This window comes from Aphelocoma coerulescens, chromosome 13, assembly GCF_041296385.1.
Source record: "Aphelocoma coerulescens isolate FSJ_1873_10779 chromosome 13, UR_Acoe_1.0, whole genome shotgun sequence".
NCBI classification, from domain to species: domain Eukaryota; kingdom Metazoa; phylum Chordata; class Aves; order Passeriformes; family Corvidae; genus Aphelocoma; species Aphelocoma coerulescens.
In genome coordinates this window covers 8154429-8167342 of record NC_091027.1, presented here as the reverse complement: position 1 = coordinate 8167342, position 12914 = coordinate 8154429, and the positions used below count along the sequence as shown (strand labels likewise).

General features: G+C 44.1%; 1 protein-coding gene across 3 annotated transcripts; it reads right to left on the bottom strand.

Annotated features, from left to right (window-relative positions):
• Positions 1-1797: 1797 nt before the first annotated feature.
• Positions 1798-9611, bottom strand: NME5 (NME/NM23 family member 5). Of its 3 annotated transcripts, none has more exons than XM_069029024.1 (7): positions 9457-9611; positions 8417-8494; positions 8153-8319; positions 6162-6367; positions 5768-5868; positions 4603-4721; positions 1798-2147 (listed from the first exon to the last, which is right to left on the bottom strand). In XM_069029024.1, exons 3-7 carry the CDS (start codon positions 8279-8281, stop codon positions 2061-2063), a joined length of 642 nt encoding a protein of 213 aa, XP_068885125.1. In that variant the 5' UTR covers positions 8282-8319; positions 8417-8494; positions 9457-9611; the 3' UTR covers positions 1798-2060. The 3 variants fall into 3 exon arrangements, with proteins under 3 accessions (XP_068885125.1, XP_068885124.1, XP_068885126.1); XM_069029023.1 differs by having other exon boundaries at positions 9504-9611; XM_069029025.1 differs by lacking the exon at positions 9457-9611 and adding an exon at positions 8584-9395.
• Positions 9612-12914: the final 3303 nt, after the last annotated feature.

The window sequence follows — 12914 nt, the reverse complement described above, 5'->3', positions numbered from 1 at the left end:
CTTCTTCATTCTAGCCAGTCAAACCAAAAGATACAAAGCTTGAAGTTAACAGCATAAGTCCAGCTCTTTGAAGAAAATTAAAAAGCCCCACATCCCAAAAAACAGTTTAGTTACTTCATAAAAGGCAATAGCGTGGGATTAACCTGTCGCCTGTCGAGGAGCACTCTCTTGAAATTCTTCAACAGAACACATGAAAGTTTGAGGAAAACAACAGAGATTTAGGAGCAGGAGAACACAGAAAACACTCTTAAGGTGAGCTGTTCCAATTAAGCACCTTTCCTGCTGTTGTGGTTTGACACTGGCCCAACGCCAGGCACCCATGAGAGTGGCTCGCTCACCCTCCCCTGCCACAGCTGGGCAGAGGAGGGAAAAGGAAAAAAATTAACAAACGCTTCATGAGTGAGATAAGGACCAGGAGAAACACTTCAGGGGCAAAACAGGCTCAACTTAAGTTGCGAAGTGAATTTATTACTAACAGAATCAGAGGAGGATAATGAGAAGTAAAAGAAGCCCTTAGAACACCTTCCCCCCCAGCCCCTCCCTCCTTCCCACCGACAACGCAGGGAGACAGGGCCTGGGGGTTTGGTCAGTCCATCACCGAGATTTCCCTCCGCTGCTCCGGGAGATGAGTTTCCCCTGTGAGGCCGTGGGGTCCCGCCCACGGGAGACAGTTCCCCCTGAATTTCCCTGGCGTGGGTCCACCCTCACAAGCAGCAGCCACACCGCCCTTGCTGCAGCGTGAGCCCCTCCCACGGGCAGACAGTCCTCCCAAAACTGCTGTGCCGTGGGTCTCTCTTTCCACAGGGTGTAGTGCTCCAAGGCCAGGCTGCTCCAGCCTGGGAGCAGGGCCCGCTCTCTCCACCGGGTCTCCCACTGGATCACAGCCTCCTCCAGGCACCCACCCGCTCCGGCGGGGGCACCTCCCCCACGGGCTGAGGGTGGATCTCTGCATCCCCCGTGGATCCCCATGGGCTGCAGGGGCACAGCTGCTTCACCATGGTCTGCACCACGACCTGCAGAGGAACCTCGGCTCCGGTGCCTGGAGCACCTCCTGCCCCTCCTTCTTTACTGACCTTGGTTGTCACCATGTCATTTTCCCTCACATGTTCTCACCTCCTCCTCTTCTCTGACTAGAATCCTAAAATCTTGTGACTTTGTTTTTTCTTCTTAAATATGTCATCACAGAGGCATTACCAACCTCTCTCATTGGCCCAGTTTTGGCCAGCAGCATGTCCATTTTCAGAGCCATCAGGCATTGGCTCTGCCAGACATGGTGGGAAGCTTCCAGCAGCTTCCTCACAAGAGCCATCTTTGTGGTCCCCTGCTACCCAAAACCAGGCCGTGCCAAACCAACACACTTGCAAACAAATGTTGGAAGACAACCTCAGTCCTTGACTAAAATATATCTTCCTGTTATTTTTAGTCACTGAGCCTTTGCCACCAAGATGGGAAAGGTGCATTCAATGTACCTTCAAATAAGTCCTTCAAATTACATTCTGACAAAATAATCAGACTTAAGTGAATCAACTTCAAGAGCAACCTTAGCTGGGTGATGTAATCAGCAATTTAAATTCCAAAGTTGCTAATATGCCTCCAGTATTTGTTTTCTACATTATATCCAAGTATCTCCCTTCATAACTGAATTTATGCTAAAAAATTGCTGAAACACAACCTTTGACTTCACAAAGGACAGGCCAGGTGGATGTCCTTTGGGAATCCACACTGCTGTAAATGATTTTGTTCTCTCACACAGCCAAACCAAGAAAAATGGGGAAAATAGCAGTAAGTCACACCCACTAAGAACACTGTCTTTTTCTAATCACCCAGTGCCATAAATTTACTGCGTAATTCTGCATTCATTTTGTCAGTAGAGAAAGTACTAGAACCAATGCATCCTGGTTAAGTGTAAGGTTATTTATCCCATGAAGACACAAGCAGTTACGACAAATGCATTTACTTTAGATAGTATTGGTTATACAGTCAAAGGACATACTGAAAATGACAATATACATCTGTAACTTGGAATGCTTGAGATGGTTTGTTTGGTTTCCACCAAGCTCTCACCCCCGATGCTCTTCCTGAGAGATGTGATGTTGTAGTTTAGGTTTATTAGGATTGTGTTCAATCAGCCAGTCAGCAAGCCAAATCTGTGAACAAAAAACCCAAAACCCAAATGTTTTCAGCTTTCTGTTGTTTTGTATTAGTGTATAGAAGCATATTAAAAGCATTATTTGAAACCTCTGGTACAGATACTCTCCTACTGTGCTGCAAAATTAAGACCTTTCAGAAAAAAATGGACATGCAGATGACCTGTTTTTTAAAAATGTTCTTTTAAATCTTCACAGTTTATATTGCTTTTGAACAATTCACACTGACCTTTAGAAGACAACTTGTCCTTCCAATGTTTATCTTTGTGAAAGTATAAGACCATTTGAGCCATACTTCAAATAATTCAGCCATCTCTGTTTCGGAATGCGGCTGCACAATATGCCTGAAACTGCTTAATGAAATATTACTGCTGACAACACTTACAGATATTTCACCTAGTAATCATTCATTCAGAGTGCCAGCCTTCTGCACTGAAACCACCTTACAGTACCTAAAACTTAAAACCAAAATATGGTTGCTTTTAAAAATTCATCTTGCAAGTTTTCCAGCATGTTGTACTTAAATGAGAATGCAGGAGGCAGGAATGCCTTGAGTCCTAATTCCATCTGCCAGTCTGGGCCTGGCCTTAGGCAAAAACCTTTTGCCTTGATTTCTCCACTTGTAAAGCAAAGTTTTTAACACATCCTTATTTACTTCACAAGGCTGTTGACGATTAGTTTCTAGAATCCTGAGTACAACAAACTTCATACCACACTGTGAAAAAATGACAGAACAGCAGACAGGGAAGGTAAGCAACACCCTCCTTTTACTACCACGTACAAAAAGGGGGGTTTGCAAAAGGAGAGCCAAGCAGAGCACTAGGACAGGTAAAGTCAGCAACAGCAGGACAGTACTAAGAACCTAAGACAAAAATGGAAAACAAACAAACAAAATATGCCAAAACACAAAGCACCTTAGAAAAAAACTGCTTTGGAAAGAAATCCTCAAATCATTTGAGCCCAAATAAATTTATCTTGTATTACCTAAGGAACTGGCTCAGACAGCCTCTGTGCTGACAGCAAGTATTTCTGAGTGTACAGACACTTTCTGATGCCATCTCCAAAAGCAAAGAAAAGAAGAAAAAGAAAAAAGAAAAAAGAAAAAGAAAAAGAAAAAGAAAAAGAAAAAGAAAAAGAAAAAGAAAAAGAAAAAGAAAAAGAAAAAGAGAAAAAGAAAAAGAAAAAGACATTCCAACAGTCTCCCTGTAAGCCACCTAGCAGATAACAAACAAAAAGCAATAGGCAATATCTATTTCTGAAGCAGTATGAAATCAACATTATTTTCCTTCTGTTACAAGGTCACAGACATTATGGACAACAAAGAAGGTAGCACTAGACTGTTTTTAGCAAAGCAAACAGACTGTTTTTAGCAAAGCTACTGACACTGCTTAATACAGCTTTCTTACAAGCAAGGAAGGAAGGCATTGTCTCCATGAAGTTACTATCAGATACCTCATAACTGATTAGAAAATTGTGCTAAGAATGCAGATTAACCGGAAGCCAAAACAATGAGTAAGAGAGATGGGACTTGTAACAAAAAAAAAAAAAAAAAAAAAAAAAAAAATCAGTATTTAATATAGTAAAGAGGTGACTGAAGAGAAGAAAATGAGAATACTCTTCAAATATGCAATAGGTTGCTGCAAAAAAAAGGAGATATTACATTGTCTCCAATGTCTTCTGGGGATAGTAAAAGGGGGGGAAAAAAGGTAATGGGCTTAAAATTGGAGCCAGGAGATTTAGGCTATCTTTTAGTGAAAGCTTTTAACAAGTATAATTAAGTACTGAAACAGATTGCCTGGGGAGACTGTAGATTCTCCATCATTTGGAGTGCTACACCACAGGCCAGACACACATTTGTTAGGAACAGATACAATTGGTTTGGCCTTTGGGCACAGGAATGGACTTCATCTCTGTTTTCTAGATTTCTATGGTAACAGCGCCAGATGCAGATAAACTAAAGAGGTTATAAAGCTGGAAAAATCAAAGTACCTTAAGTGTGGCCTCATGTATATCACATAGTTTAAGGAACACCTCAAGTGAGTTTTAAGGCTTTTTTTTCTGAAAAGCATACTTTAGAAAAATGCAATGATTATAAAGCTGATAATGATGTAAAATCCACCACAACTGCCAGCAAGTTGTCACATGAATTAATTATCTGCATGCTTAAAGAAGTACTAGTGCGAATGACTGGAGCTTTAAGAACACAAAGACATATTTACCATGTTTTTCCACACATAAGAAAATTGATTTTGTTTAGGGACTTAAAACACAACCTTGTTTTATCTCTAACAAACAAATCAACTTCTCGAAACCAAATGTTATTTGAGTAGCTCATTAGCTGACAGCTAAAACAGCACAGCTCTTCACCAACGGAGTAGTTCTACAGACAGGGACTTTACTAACACCAAGTAACTGCATCCCAAAGCTGACAGCAGTGCTGGGACACTGCACATACCATGGGGTCTGCTGGCTTCTCTTTGCACAGGGCAGTGAGCCCAGCCAGCAGCGTGGGCTTCACATACAGGTTCAGGTAATCCCGAGCTCTTTGTCCAGTGGGAACAGGCTCCAAGATTGCTGCAAGGAGGAATCAGAGGTGTTAGAAAACAGCCTCTAGAGTGATTAAACCCAGCATTCTTTCAAAGGTTGTTTATATGTGAGCTGCTCTTTTCCTTAATAAGTTAATAATACATCACGGGTTTTATAGTTTCTCCCACAACAAACTGCAAAGAAACTCCCTAAACTTCTTCACAATGTCCCTGAGGTAATTTTACTAACTATAGTCTATTATGAAAAGGGAGAAAATCAGATCATCTGGGGAAAACCTTTATCCTTGAAGATGCATTTGGGGCAGAAGAGAAACAATATATCCCATGTTTAGCACTTTCTTCTTGCAGTGTGAAGCTGGATTCTGAAACCCTAAAAACCTCACCTTTAGTCTTACTTTGTTTGTCAGGGTGAGGAGAATAGACATGGTTTACACAATGGGTAAGGTTTTTATGGAACTGAAACATCTTTTATTAAACTCACTGATACAGCTGACAAAAAGGATCAGTAGACACGTTCTTCTAGCAGTTTCACTTGCACCTTTCTGTCAAAGAGCAAATCCTGTTACATTACAAACCAGAGATCCTCTTGCAGCCTTTCCAGGTTCTAAGGCCCTTTTCTCTGGCACTTAACTTTGGAATTGCACTATCATGTGAGCATCCAGCTGCTTTGGAATAGGAATTACTCAGCCTGAATCCAAGTAGAAAGTCAGTCTTCTCAAGCCAACAGGAGTCTCCAGGGCTGACAGTGCCAGAAACGCTTGCTGGAGTGTAACAGCTTCCTAATTTCTTCTCATTTACCAGCTTTGACTGCTCCAGTTCCCAGAGCAGAGTTTGAAAAGTGGAAGCAATCTCTGCAACTACCCTGGCTCTTCAGATAGATTTTTGGTAAGCCTTTCATAGCAGAAAATGTCAGCTTATACATAAAGAGACCCACAAGCCTATAAAGCAAACAAACCCAACCTCTTCTAAATCAATTTTACCTGGAGTCAGGGCAGAGACAAGTAATACCAGGGAAGGACAGGGAAGAACTCCATCCTCCCCAAGACTGGCAATGAACCAACTGTACCATTTTACCTTCTGGAAATATGAATCGAATTTCTCTCTCTGCTGAGGAGATGCTGAGACTGCCATGGAGCCCATTCCTCAGCTCATCAGTTCCATAGAGTGCTCTTAAGCTAAAAACAAGGGAAATAACTGCTTGGAGGGCAACTGCAAATCCTTTCCAAGCTTCTGCAGCCTGAGAGCGCAGAAGAGCAATAGATATGGACTAATTAACAAGACATTAGCTTGATTTTGTTTTAAACATAAGAAGCAGCTACCTAAAACTTAATTTCATACACTCAGCATTCCCCATAAAATACTTTGCATACTATAAAACAACGGTGAAAAAAAAAAAGAAGGAATTCTGGTCTCAATCAAGAGAATGAGAAAATCCTGCTGACTTGCCCAAGGCCAGTCAGTGAGTTACCTGTGAGGGTGAGTTCTCCTAGCACTTAGGCTGTTGGATGGTCCAAGCAATTCCTTCCAGTATGAGACTGCACAATTTCTAGCAAGAACCATAGCAACTATAGGACCAGAACTCATATAGGCTGTTAGATTAGGAAAAAACACTTTTCCAAATTGTTCTCCGTAGAAGTTGCTACACTGCTCTGGGCTTAACTGGAGCTTCCGTTTCTATAAAGTGTAAAAGACAAAAAAAGAATTAAAATAACTTGCTACATTGAAACAGCTTAGAGCATTAAAAGACAGGATATAGTCCTCTCCTGCAGTCATATCTTCAAGTGCAGAACACAGAGTAACTTCTGAAACTAATCTGATTCTCCCAGACACGATCTTCTTCGAGATACAGAGTAACCAAGAGCAAAAGTTTTCCAAGTTAATTATGAAAACAGCCCATTTGAGTAAGATGTGATTTTAGCCTAGGCAAACGACAGCATTTTCTAACTGCTGGATGACAGAGCACTGTACAGAAAAAGTGAAGAGCATTACAAGGGCAGGATTTTATTACTCAGCTGCTACAGCATAATGTTCTACTTTTAAACAAGTTTCTCTCCAGCCCACATTGTTAATTACGCAATTGTTCTATTTTTCTTTCAGTGCTTTGTGACTCTTCCAATAGCTGCCTAGCCTGCAAGTGGCCAGGATCAGGACAACTTTGGGAGGTTATCAGAAACCATAGGGCAGTCAAGAAAAAAATTTTAAAGTGCATTCTTCGAGCTCAAACTTATACAACGCAAGAGCTCCAAATACTCAGAGTCCTTTTGGTGTCAAAAGTCAGTGCAGACATCAGAAGACTCTACTAAGATATTGCAATTAAATAAATAAATAAATAAACTATTTTGTCTCATCTTCTGATACATATTGAATCAATAGAAACATGGAATGGTTTGGGTTGAAAGGTGTCTTAAAAATCATCATGTTTCAAACCCCCTACCATGGGCTGGGACACCTTCCACTAGACCAGGTTGCTCAAACCCCAAACCGGGCCTTGAACACTTCCAGGGATGGGGTGGCCACAGCTTCTCTGCGCAACCTCTGCCAGGGCCTCACCATCCTCATGGTGAAGAATTTATTCCAAATAGCCCATCTAACCCCGCCCTCTGGGAGTAGAAAGCCATTCCCCCTCGTCCTGTCACTCCAAGCCCTTGTCCAAAGTCCCTCTCCAGCTCTCTTGGAGCCCTGTTAGGCACTGGAAGGCTCTCTCAGGTCTCCCTGGTGCCTCTTCTTCTACAGGATGAACAACCCCAGCTCTCCCATCCTGTCTCCAGAGCAGAGGGGCTCCAGCCCGTAGAGCATCTTCGTAACCTCTTCTGGGGTAGCTCCAAGAGACCCATAAACAAATAAATGCAAACAATAAATACAAATAAATAAAACAACGAGAAAGGTAAGGGAGGAAATGAAAAAAACGAAACGAAACAAGACAATGTGGGGAGGAGGGGGAGGGGCCCCCACCGCCCACAGTCGCGAGGGCGCAGCGCCCCCCAGCGGCCGCCCGGCCGGTCGTATTTAAATATTTATACGGTCATTTCAATATTCATAAGGTCTATTTACTGGAAAAACAGCGGAAACAAAAAATTCGTCAGACTGCAACCGGCCAGCTATCGAATTCAATTAATTCTCTAATATCCACTTGCACAAAATCTTGTGAGATCTGAATGATGCACTCTCCAAAGAGTTGCCTTGGACAGTTCACACATCTGCTCCATATGTTTGCTAAATCTGAGTTTATTAACAAAATCTGTGTTTTCCTGTGGTCAGCAAAATAGCTGGTCTGCTCTGTTCCATCCCATGCACCAAAAAGCATCTCCTTACAGAATCTGGCAGCAAAGCTCGATGATATGAAAAACATGAATCGATTTTTGGACACACAAGCTTTTAGTTACTGGCTTGATTGCTGGAAATTAAATATTCTCCTGACTTACAAACTACAGTTCTTTTCTCTGGAGCACAGCCTGTTACCTGAATGATGTGGAATCCTGATCGGAGAATAAGATCCTCTATTTCTTCTTCTTTATCGATGACATCTGGTTTGATGATAGCCAGAGTTCTTTCCACATAAATTTGAGGTTCAGGCATTAATATCTCCATCCTGGCTTCTAAATTAGAATTCACTTGCCTCTTTTGTACTGCAATGACACCAGTGCATGACATTTGCAGTTTGTCTACTGCACAGTCACCTGTGGTGACACTCACCATGCACTCCAGGAACAGAGTCATACCCACCTCACAAAATCCATGTGAGATGTTCTCTGCACTTGTTAGCGCTCTGTAGTTCACATTGCCATTTTCAGTGCAGTGGAACTTTGTGGAAAATAAGGCCAAAATTTAATGTTGCTATTCACTAACAATATATGGACAATATATGAGGAAAGAGAGGCATTATCACACACCTTGATGTGGTTCCCTGTGCTCCCACACCCTCCATCCACCACGAGCTCCTTCAAACCCCAGATCTGTATCCTCACACATGACAACTGTGGTGTGGGACTAATGACTTGGAGCTGGTCCACCTGTAAGCCTCAGGGTATTTCTCAATGGTTATTTAATTCCTGTATTTATGGGCTCCAGACAAAGGGCCAATTTTCTGACTGAGCAGATGCACTGGCAAGCTGAGAGCACAGAACCATGTTGTGAGTGGTGGAACCAGTGAGGGGGCTTCCTACAGACCTGTGACCACTTGTGACCTTCTTTTCATCACAGATGGTTTGGGTTGGGAAGGATCCTAAAGCCCATCCAGTTCCAACCCCCTGCCATGGGCAGGGACACCTTCCACTATCCCAGGTTGCTCCAAGCCCTGTCCAACCTGGCCTTGAACACTTCCAGGGATGGGGCAGCCACAGCCTCTCTGGGCAACCTGTGCCAGGGCCTCACCACCCTCACAGCCAAGAACTGCTTCCCAATATCCTATCTAACCTTGCCCTCCGTCAGTGGGAAGCCATTACCCCTTTTCCTACCTCTCTTTGTCCTTGTCCAAAATCCCTCTCCAGCTCTTTGGAGCTCCTCTAGGCACTGGGAGGGGGGTCTAAGCTCTCCTAGGAACCTTCTCCAGGCTGAATATCCCCAGCTCTCTCAACCTTTTAGAGAGACTTGCGAGAGCAGGATGCTGCAGGGGATCCTGCCAGAGCCTCAGAGAACTCCACACAACGGCACCTGCAGCCCTTCCCTCGCCCACTGCCCGCCGAGTCCCCACGCTCCCAGCCCTGGCTCTCTCCATCCATCCTGGATCAGACAAAGACACGCAGACCCTGCCTGGCTGCAAAGACCTGCTTCCTGCTGCAAAGTCCGCTCGTAACCGCCCCGCTCCACCTGCCTGGGGGCCCGGCCGGGCTTTGCTAGCCCGCACTCGGGGACTCCGCCGGACTCGCCGCCGTTGCCGGGCGATGGCGGGGCCCGTCCCGGGCACAAGATGGCGCCCGCGGGCCTCGGCGGGGCGGGACGAAGATGGCGGCCGGGAGCAGTGAGGTGATGGCGGCGGAGGCTGGACGCGCGTGGACACCGCTGCGGGCTCCGCGCACACAACGGGGGGCCGTGGCTGCCCCGAGATGGGCTTCGCGTGGGGTGCGGGAGTGACGGGGGAGTGGCGTGGTCTCCGGGGCTCATCTCAAAAAACTCATTCCTCACTGACAATAAAAGCTTTATGTCGGTTTCACCTCACGCTCAGAACTGCTGAGGGAGTCGTGCGCTCACAGCAAACGCTCATGAAGCGACGTAACGCGATTTATTGGCGGGGAAAAAAAATAAAGGAAAACGCAGCAGCCCTTCCCAGGTCATTTACGAATGTTTGCAGGGAGGTTTCCTTTGGACGCGCCCGAGCGGCAGCGGCGAGGCGGGAGCTCTCGGCACACCCCGGGCACTGACGCGAACCGCAGCTCTCTAATGGTGGTTCTCAGCACTGCGGGGGAATTGCAGCGTCTACCCGGTGCCACTTCACTTTTATGACACAAAGATGTTACGAGTTGGAAACCTTCACCGTTTTGTAGATTAAACCATGATGAGCTGGGCTTTAAGCAGAGCTGGGGAGCCGCATTCTCTGGGAATTTCCCCCAGATTTTACCGTTTGCTCCCTACACATCCCCTACTTCCCCGGCTCTCAGGGGGCCCTCAGCCGGGAGGAATTACAGGACAGGCATTGTCCATCCAACATGATCCCTAGTGGCTGGGAAGCCGAGGCGCGGGGTGCCCCGGTGTCACCTCCCGTCCTTGTTTACCGGCGCTCCCGGCATGGACCCGGGCCAGCTGGCTCCGCGCTATCGGGGTGTGGGCTGGTGAACGGCCCCGATAACTCCTGAGCCGGCTCCGCCGCCCTGCTCCTCTCCCTGCTTCTCATCCCCTCTTGTCACCGTGTTCTCAAAAACTGTGGGATCCGAGGTGCTGGAACACCTGGGGCCCGCGGCTGAGTTCAGCCAAAACTGGACATTGCACTCAAACCCTTGAGGGTGACACTTGACAAAGGGACAGAGAGAAAACATGGGTGTGCAGGCTTTAAATTTTAATGATTTTAGACTTAAAATAGATGTAAAGGAGAAAAGACAAAAAAAACCCCCAACGATTTGAAGCTAGAGGTACTGACACTGTGTGCCATGGTTAGCTGAGGAGATAGCAAAATTACAGCAAAAGGTGGAGTTAGTGTAAGAAAAATCCATTTTGCCTTGATCTTTTTTAATGAGTAATATGAATAATATAAATATAGAAACAAGAAATAAAACTATGCAGTTATTTCCTTGCAGCCAGCTTGAAATATATTTAAAAATGAAAGACTGATGTTGTTATTTATATACCTTAAAAAATAAAGGTTCCAAGTGCATAAGACAAATTCAGATACAGGTTTTCCTTCACCAACACAGGCACATGGCATTTGTTTCTTTAACAGAAATACCTTACCCAGTATTTCATTTGAAGACATTGTAAACACTGCAACTTCACAGAGATAACGGATAAACATGTTTTATTTTTTAAGAAATGCTGATAGAAAGAGTGCACCGGTTTTTTAGTCTAGTTCAGCGTTAATTCAGCAAGTAATTTCTTTTCAAAGTCAATGAGCACAAGTCTGACAGCCCTTGCTTAAATTTAGCAGTTCAAAGGCTTCCTCTGCCTGCATGAACACTTCAGAATTATTATTACATAAGAAATGTTGAATTTAATATCTGTGTATAAAACACTGTTAACGTGAATCTCTTGCAGTTTCTTTATTGTGTGCATTTTTCAGCTACCCAGGCCATAAACCCCGAAGCCCTTTTCCGCGCACCCCGAGAGGCTGCAGTTTGACCGCAGCAGGGCCCTGGGCACCTCCCTGCCCACCTCCCTGCCCACCACGGGCCCTCGGGCTGTGTCACAATTTCTCCTGCTCGCTGTTTCCAGAAGCATTTCTGGAGGGCGGAGACGCTCTAATTTTAGTACTGGGAGAATCCTCCGCTCTCCAATGAGCGAGCGGCTGCATCTGGAGCCGCAGCCAATTACCCGGGTTTCCTCCTGCTGCACTTCTCACGATGGTTTAATAATGCAGAAGCACAAATTTAAAGTGGCCCCACATGTTAAGAGAAAATAACAGTATGTGCTCCCTAGCAAAGCTGTTCTACAGCAGTACAATCTCAAAAATTCCATAAACCTGACCTTAGAACAATGTGTTAATACCATTATATTATGTTTATGATCTTCATAGTGCTTGACATAGTATTTCTGATAACTAAAAGGCTCGTCTGAAGCATCTTCCCTAACTTCTGTAGGCCAGGGATGTGCTTTTAGGAAAAGAAACAAACAAACAAACAAACAAACAAAAAAAAAAAAAAAAGGAAAATTATAATTACAATGCAATGAAGCACTGTGGTTCTGAACACTTTTCAGGGCATAGCCTGGCTGCTGTATCTTATCTGTTAAGCGGTTTAACAAGCCTTAGTTGTCTCACTTATTTTTAGCTGGCATGGAATATAACAACACCAAAAGATTGTGGTTGCAGGTGCATTTACATCCCAGCAACACCAGATAAGTAACATTTTAAGGAAAAATATTGTTTCAGAACTTTGTCCTTTGATAGTGCAAGGAGGTGCAAAAACTAAACTGTTACAAAGGAAGGAAAGAATTATGAAAATAAGTGAAGAAAAGCTAAAGAAATAATACTAACTAGTAAAATTGATTAAAAATGAAGCTTGCACATCTTTTAGCTTTGTTTGTATTTTGATGTTAAGTAGAGAAAAATGTGTTTGCTTCAGTAGCAATGTTCTGACTACACATTTACCACACATACAACTTTCATCCACCATTGGCTCTCTTCTCTTTATTTCTTTTCATGATGAACTGTCATACCTACCCACAGCACCAGCTTACCTTCACTGCTTGCTCCATCCATGCTTGCTCTTGCAGTGCAAAGTGTCTCTGACGGAAATCCTGTGATCAAGGCAACTTCCTCTCCCACACGCCTACTCTCTCCTCCATTTCTGCCTTCTCACAACTAAACAATTCTCCTCCTGCAGCTCATCTGTACACTTGTAATCCCAGCAAGCTTTTCATTGCTGCTGCTTAACCCTTGTCAAGCCTTCCTGTCTGTTTTCTTCTACTTGTTATCTCACCATTTTCTTTAAAGATAAAAGTGATAAAATATTCTCTTCATGATTCCTCTGTCTACAAGTCTCCAAGTGGCAATAACAAAAAGCTTATCAATGTGTCTTCTCTAACTCCATCATTTGCCCTGAGAACTTCACCCCATTTAATTTCTTGATCTTCCCAA

Bases quoted from the DNA above. Each gene is read 5' to 3' on its own strand.
- NME5 (XM_069029024.1), bottom strand. From the start codon at position 8,281: ATGGAGATATTAATGCCTGAACCTCAAATTTATGTGGAAAGAACTCTG. The intron at 5,869-6,161 runs GTAACTCACTGA...CCTTGTTTTTAG, and splicing joins AGGAGAACTCACCCTCACAG to CTTAAGAGCACTCTATGGAA. The intron at 4,722-5,767 runs GTAAAATGGTAC...TCCTCCTTGCAG, and splicing joins TCGATTCATATTTCCAGAAG to CAATCTTGGAGCCTGTTCCC.